The sequence below is a fragment of the Gossypium arboreum genome, chromosome 8 (assembly GCF_025698485.1).
Source record: "Gossypium arboreum isolate Shixiya-1 chromosome 8, ASM2569848v2, whole genome shotgun sequence".
NCBI lineage: Eukaryota > Viridiplantae > Streptophyta > Magnoliopsida > Malvales > Malvaceae > Gossypium > Gossypium arboreum.
In genome coordinates, this window is record NC_069077.1 from 132,533,268 (window position 1) to 132,541,162 (window position 7,895).

Genomic DNA, 7,895 nt, shown 5'->3' on the forward strand with positions numbered 1-7,895 from the left:
CTTACCTCCGTACAAAAATAGTAATATTTGACCTAATCGTCAAACACTTTGTTTTCCCCCCGATCTAAATCTGAACCTTGTCTATCTTGATCTATAATAACAAATTTAACTTATTCAACACACACATTGTTCAATTCAATCCAAAAATCATATTATGGAAAAATTATATGTTTGCCCTAATATTTCACAGTTTTAAAATTTAGTCCCTATGCTCGTAAAATGATTTTCATCGAATTTCTTCATTACCCAAGCCTAGCCGAACCATATACATGCTTATAACAGCCCACATTTTCCACTCAATCACACTTTTACTACTTATTTTATAACTTTTATAAAGAGGTCCTTTTTTACATTTTTACCGAAAATCACTTAGCAAAAGTTATTTTCCTAACATAAAACATGCATTTCTACCATTAGCCATCAAAATACACATATGTATAACATGGGTCAAACTCTATACCTTAATCATACCTAAAATTAGTGCTAGAAAGAGGTAGATCGAGTTACAACGACTTCAAAAATGTAAAGAGCGTTAAAAATGGCGCTAAAATGAACTTACAATCAAACTTGGAAGCTTGAAAAACCCAACTATGTCTTCCTCTTGTAAATTTCGGCCAAGGGGTAGAAGATGAGCAAAATTTGGCTTTTAATTTGCTTATTAATTCATTTAATTACCAAATAACCAAAATGCCCAACACTAAAATTTTTCTTACTTCATGTCCATTTTTATCCACTAACTTAACAGATAGTCTAATTACCATCTAGGGACCTTCAATTTAAAATTTCATAGCAATTAGACACCTCTAGCTTCTAGAACTCAGGTTTTGCACTTTTTGTAATTTAGTCCTTTTTACTAAATTGAGTGCTCAAACGTCAAAATTTTTGAATAATATTTTCATAGAATCACTCCTAAAAATCGTATACCAGAAAAATATAAGAAAAATAAATTTTTCTATGTCGAATTTGTGGTTCCGGAACCACTGTTCCGACTAGGCCCAAAATCAAGCTGTTACGTCTGGCTTATTTCCTTGCCCATACCGTCCAGCCCATATAATTTGGGTTTATTTGCCTTTAGAATCCTTCCATTTTAGACACTTAAGCTATTTAATCACTTTAGCAAGTTTTGCACATTTTATAATTTAGTCTTTTTTAATTAATTAACTATCAAAACGTTAAATTTTCCTAACGAAACTTTAATACTAACTCATTAACACTCCATAAATATTTTTAAAAATATTTATGGCTTGGTTTATGAATTCGAGGTCTCGATACCTTATTTTTGACCCAATTTATCTTATAAATTCTTTTTAATCACAAAATTCACTAATTCAAAAATACTTCTGATGCCATACTTGACTCATAAATGTTAATTTATTAAATACTTTAAACTTACTCGTCGGATTTAGTGATCTCGAAAAACTATTTTCGACACCACTGAAAATTAGTCTGTTACATGGGGGACAAAATCTGGACTTGGCAATACCTTCGGTTATTGAGGGCAGCATCGATTGCTTGATGGATGACACTTCGAAGACTTCTCCTAAAGGAGTCACTTGCCCTCCTCCATGAATCATACATGGCTCTCTACGGAGGCCAATGGACAAAAACCTGACACGGAGACAATACCTTTGGTTGTTGAGAGCAATGTCGACTGCTTGACAGATGACACTTCAAAGACTTCTCTTGAAGGAGGTGACCTCCTCAACAAATATAATAATATTTGGCTTGATTTAAGTTATTTTTTATACAAAAACCATGTCATTCATATGGATTCTTTTCCACTTCATTAATTTAGTTTTTCAAAAAAAAAAAAGTCAACTAAAAAAAGGACTTATTCTTCGCTGACCAAATTAATTTTCACGAAACAAATACAAGAAAATATTTTTTCAATACCATTGTTAATTAAACCTAAACTATTATTGGGAAAGGCAAATATCCAATCAATAGGCTACAACTTAGGGTTCATATAAAAAAATATTTTAGATAAGTTATTTTCAACGAAAACACACACCCTAAATTCACTGACAGATTCCTGTTTTATAGGATAAATTGTAAGTTAGTCTATTTGCTATAAAAGTGAGCAATAATAATAATAATAATAATAATAATAATAATAATAATTCTACCAACAAGAGTGTTGGGTGGAGTAGTAAAGCACGTTACATTTCTAAGGGGAGACGCAGGTTCAAATCTTAGAAACAACATTATTGGGAAAGAGAACTACACCTCAAACATGAACCATAAAACTGACATGGACTATGATAAAAATTAAATTATTCATTTATTTTCTACTACAAGAAATCTTTCCATCATTTAGACATGTACTTATTTGATTCAAAATTAAAAAAGGGTCAAATTGCTCACTTATGTAGTAGAAGAATTAATTTGCTCCTAGATATGTATTTTCTTGATTAATGACATCTGTTGTTGATGTAATCATTTAACTCACAGGATCGCCTCTTAATATTCCTGTTGGTGAAGTTTTTAATTATTACCTTTCTCCAAGTTTTACATTTAAACATGCAAGTCTTGCATGACATGTTGCTGTACAAATGATTTGCGACAAATCTACATTGTATTAACTTCGTTGTCACTTAAATTTACTTGCAATAATTGTAATGTTACACAGTGCATTGATTAATGAAAAGACATCTAATACTTGTTAGTAAACTGAATCATGTCTACATTCATCCATACTGCTGTGCATTTTGACAGGTTGTCTCGACGGAGAAAGAAGCCAGCCATCAGAAGCTTGTAGGTGATGGCGGCCCTTAGTGTACCTCTGCAAATAAACCTTTGAAGTAGAGAGCTTGCTTGAGAGTTTAATATGACAGACATGCAGGATGTTACAGTTCTTTGATCCACTTTCTAAAGAAACGAAATTTAGAATTCAAGCTTTAAACTTTACATGCATTACAAGACAAAGAATGCATCCCAACAATGAGTTCCCATCAACTTTTCTTTTTCTTTTTACATGAAAATGTTAGTTTGCAAATATTTGTAAATGGCTTACAAAGGAATTTTCACTTGGTGCGTGTTCATAGACAAATTGGTTTAGCCCCACCATGTTTAACTTGAACCAGTTGGCTTGTCGTTTTTCGGAGCAGAGACAGATTCGAGATTAAGATCTCCAACTCCCTTGGGTGGACCGATGCTGCATCGAGCTGTATTGTGCATTTCAATGGCATCTTTTATTTTCTGAAACTGTACATCATTTTCAGAACATCCAGATTAAGTAAGAAGAAGGGGATTTATATTTGATATTTATTAGGTGTTTCTTCATAGTATTATGCTAACAAGAGATAATATAAACGATGCACATTTGTATGAACAACATGTACACATTTAGGCCATTTCCAAGCAATCATTTAGAAATAAATTCTATGGTCAAAACATCGAGATCAACAAAAAGGAAAGCGGAAATGGCTCACCTTAGCAAGTGAACAAGAAAAGGACTCTAGCTGTCCGTCAGCTCCGCGATAGAAGTGGAAATAAGGAAGCACCTTAACATTCAAACTTTTACACATAGGTTTATTCTCATCAAAATTTACTTTGAGGAATATAATTTCCGGATGTTCTTGCGCCGTTCTGCAGAGCTGACATAAGAAGAAAGAATGGAGAAAAAAATGCTCTTAGGCACCGTGCCTTAGTTTTCGCATGGTGAAAACCTTATTCTCATATCCTATATTCTGGCCAAATTAATGAAGCAATTGTGAAATTCCAGCACACCAACATGAAAACATACTTTGTGCAGGAACATAATTCTTTGAATTTCTTTTTCTTTTCTTCATTTCGTCAACTAGTATCCTGCAGGCTCCATTTTATACTTACAGCACTGACATCAAAGCGACATTCTGACCTCTAAAAGACATGAATTGTACTATGTTTTTCTAGTAATTCCTCCTCTAGGAGTGATAATCAAAAGCATTCTTTTTTTTTCAATCACGATACTTGATCATAAAATTATATGCCTACCGGAATATTACAACAACCATGAAAAAGTGAAGTGACTTACCTTGGGAAATAATGCTCTGCAGGAAGCACACCAAGTTCCATAAAATTCTACAATAACTAATCTATCCCCAGCTTCACTTAAGGCACTGATAAATTCTTTTGTAGAATGAATATCAATCATATTTGGTCCCGCATTCCTTTCCCACCATTTTGGCTGCTCAGTTTCTTCGACTGTTGCATGCACCTGAAGCAAAGAAACATGGTTAATACCATTGTCTCCCGAAGCGGAAAATTGATCAAATTTGTTTTCTTCAAAATGATACAGCAATACCAGAATGTTCTAAGAACATGGTGATTAACAGGTTACTTTATTCATCCATATTCGATAGGAAAGACACCACCACTATTAAAAGAAGTGAATGCCATTGATAACATTGCAACCACCGAGACTTGAATACATCAGCATGGGTTTTCAGAGAAAATGGTGCATCGGTAGTACAAAAGAACCTCATGCCAGAGAGAAACAAGTTGCCAGTCAAGCAAATTGCAGTGGAATAAGGAGGAGGGTATTAATCCCCAAGCCTACAACATCCAAAAAGTGATGTAGAACAAACTTGGTTCTAAAGCTACAACTAAAATAAAAGGTATTTAAAGCAAGCGTGAGAAACTGGTATATAGCAGGAAGACTTAAAGGTTGCCCATTTTTGCTAGCTAAAACTCAACATAGCTTTATCTATTTGTCTTTTGGCCATTGAAACTCAATTGAAATCATCACTAGAAACCCCTGATAAGTGACAAGTGCCATATAATCAGAAAATTTTGCGTTACCAAAAGTATAATGTTTCCAGTTCTATGGTTGACCTGGAATCGGCAGCTAGAAATACCAAAGAATCAGCAAATCAACACAAAGCCATTACTAGAGAACTTCAACTTTTAAACTAGTATATTTCTGAAAGCTAAAACCTTTACGCCAAGTATCCAAATTCAGCTTGAAATGGAATCGAAAGATGCCTAATTCAAATATAATATTCCACAAGCAAAGAACTTCGATAAATAATAAGGCCATCATTACCAAAGAAAATAGCCAAGGAAACAATTTTAAGAAAAAGGGTACTCCTGTTTTTAGCTAAAGAATTGAAATAAAATTCAAAATCAGAAAACAGAAGGATATTGTACCTTGAAAGAGAGCGATGGTTTTCTGGGAATCAGAGCAAGCGGAGCAAGACCAATAGAAGAAGAATAAGAAAAAATCTTATCCGAATTCTGATTGGTTGGTCCAAGAGATAATAGTGGATAATTCGAAGCGAAGTGGAAAGTGGTGAGCAGTGAAGGCGAAGAGAAGCGCAGCGAATGAATTAAAGAAGACGACGACGATGATAATAATCGAATAGCATCTGCCATCAAAAGAGATTTAAGTGCAAAAAACTAAGTAAAAAACACAAAAGCAAGTATTGGGCTTTATACAAGTAAATCAATTTATACTAGTGGGGTTATTAATATCTATTTATTTTTTATTTAACTTCATAATAGGTAACCCAAAAAAACTTGTAGGGCTGAGATGCGATAAGCGACGAGCAACAGGTAAGAGAGGGAGATAGTAGTTTGGTTTTGGGTTGAAGAAGGTGATCGAATGTAATTCGTTGGAAGAAGACGCGTCCACGTATGCATCTTCGATACGCCGCCGTTTTTGTTTACTGTTCTCTACCATATAAAATACCAGTTTGATGGAGGATGAAACCGATGCAGTTTTTTTAACTCATTTATACGAATAAATGGCCTCAAATATAATTTGGGCCATAAAATAAGATGATCTATGGTAGTCAGCCCATTTACTTTTAGCTGTTGGTTGGTAGCCTAATTATGGCTGGGCCTCGTTGTTGCTCCATAAATACCCAAGCTTTCTTTGGGTATGTTTAGTTAAATGATTATAAATGTAATTTGAGTAGGACTCATCATGCGCCGGGTCACCCGTTCAGATTCGAAGACCTGTCTGAAAAGTAAAAGTTTTTGGATAAAAATATAGGCACGAAAAATAGGTTTGAACAAAAATAAGCCTCATTTTCTAAACCGATCGGGCCTTGAGTAAGATATTTATGGCCCAGCTCAACCCGACCTAAATTTGTCTAAATTTTTTATCATTGTTGTTTGTTGCCATTTTGCTATTATATTACTACTATTTTGTTGTTACTGTTAGAATATTGTATAACTCTTATTTTATTATTAATTTTACTACTATTTTAGAGACATTTGTTTGTTAAGTTGTAACAATTTTATTGTTAATTAAGAATAATTTTTTAATATATTTTTAATTTATTGTGAAACATTATTTTAATATTTTTAATTTATTTAATATATTATTTTTAAATTTATTTTATATAAAAATAATATAATTTTTAATAGGAACGGACTACATCCAACTCGGATTTAACAATTCTTATTTAAGCCAAATTTGAACCAAATTTTAAGTCTACTTTTAACTTGTCCCTAAAAAACGGTTCTAAAATTTATATTAGTGGAGTCTGAACTTAACCCATGACTAAATTTGAGTCACTGAGTGAGTCTGAATTGTAGGGGCAATATTATAATATTCCCTTCAAACTTAAAAACCCATTTAAGAAACAATAGAATATGTAGAAAAGGGATATGGACAAGTTAATGAGACATAAAAGAGGACCCACCAAATATATTGATCATCATGAAATTTGGAAGGCTTGAGAAATTTGATTGAAAGGCCATGATGGTTGGATGGAATTCAGTATTTTGCTGCTTCTCTTATTGGCTAATATTGCTTCCCCCTTCTTTTAAATACACTTTTCAATCTTCAATGTAGAAATTATGGAGATGTCGGTTCTCTTGGTAAATCCTTTTTCTTTCACCTTCTTTTAGATATTCACATAAAATTTAATCCACAATATTCAATTAAGATTTTAATTCATCCAAATATTATTTGATAGTTGTAATTTCAATGAATATAATTGTTTTTTCTTAATAAATTAATTATGTTTTTCACGTATGTGTTACTATCATAATGCAATGCCAAAGCTTGATGGAAGGTGTCGTAACTATTTTTTTGAAAAAAACGGGTATCGATTTGGAGAAAAACGAAAACGGGAGTCGCCACCAGTCTTTTTAGGTGTGATTGGATCACCTTGTAAAAGTGGTTGTTTTAATAAATGGTTTGATTTATTTAAACAATAATTTTGGTCCACGTAAATCAAGAAAAGCGAGTTCGGAATTGATACGCATGCGAGGAAGGATTAGCACCCTCATAACGCCCAAAAATTGGTACCTAGTTGATTAATTAATATCTTAGTGTCGAAAATTGAAAGCTTGAAAGACATTGAAATACGATCCCTCTTCGTAAAAATGCTAATTTGAAAATGACCGAATAAATTAAAACAAACGTTAAAGACTCTCTCATCTCGAAGTAATAAAATGTCACGCCCAGTAAGTTAGGACACGACATCTCAAACTTTGAGAATGAGCTTGCCTTTATTTATAATTCATATATTCTAAATTTTTTAAGGGTTGTTCAGTTATTTAGGATAAACAAGAAAAGTCGAAACCTAGTAAGTTAGGGCACGTTTTCTCGAATTTCCTAATACCGAATATTGCCTTTATTTTAAAACAAATTCTTACTTCGAGGTGACAAAGTGTCATACCCTGTAAGTTAGGGCACAACACCTCATACTTCCGAAAATAAGTATTTTTTTTAAAAAACTCGTATAGCGATTTAAAAGAGTATTCCGTATTTAGATTAAATGAGAAAAGTCGAAACCCAGTAAGTTAGGGCACGATTGTCTCGAATTACCAAATACGGAATATTTACTTTTATGAAAGAATTATTATTGGGTTAGATAAAACCTACATTCGTGATGGAACGAGATAATAAAGAATGCATAACAAATAAAAATCAATAACTATAACAAGATAAACATAAA

General features: G+C 32.8%; 1 protein-coding gene across 1 annotated transcript; it reads right to left on the reverse strand.

The window, feature by feature from the left end:
* Positions 1-2,573: 2,573 nt before the first annotated feature.
* Positions 2,574-5,692, reverse strand: LOC108461649 (thioredoxin-like 2, chloroplastic). Its single transcript, XM_017761551.2, has 4 exons — positions 5,131-5,692; positions 4,016-4,198; positions 3,432-3,596; positions 2,574-3,204 (listed from the first exon to the last, which is right to left on the reverse strand). The coding sequence occupies exons 1-4, from the start codon at positions 5,353-5,355 to the stop codon at positions 3,070-3,072; spliced, it is 708 nt and encodes a 235-aa protein (XP_017617040.1). The 5' UTR covers positions 5,356-5,692; the 3' UTR covers positions 2,574-3,069.
* Between the last annotated feature and the right edge of the window lie 2,203 nt (positions 5,693-7,895).

Coding starts and splice junctions, on each gene's coding strand:
- LOC108461649 (XM_017761551.2), bottom strand. CDS start 5,355: ATGGCAGATGCTATTCGATTATTATCATCGTCGTCGTCTTCTTTAATT. Junction 4,199..5,130: donor AACCATCGCTCTCTTTCAAG/GTACAATATCCT, acceptor TCTTTGCTTCAG/GTGCATGCAACAGTCGAAGA. Junction 3,597..4,015: donor GCAGAGCATTATTTCCCAAG/GTAAGTCACTTC, acceptor TTCTTATGTCAG/CTCTGCAGAACGGCGCAAGA.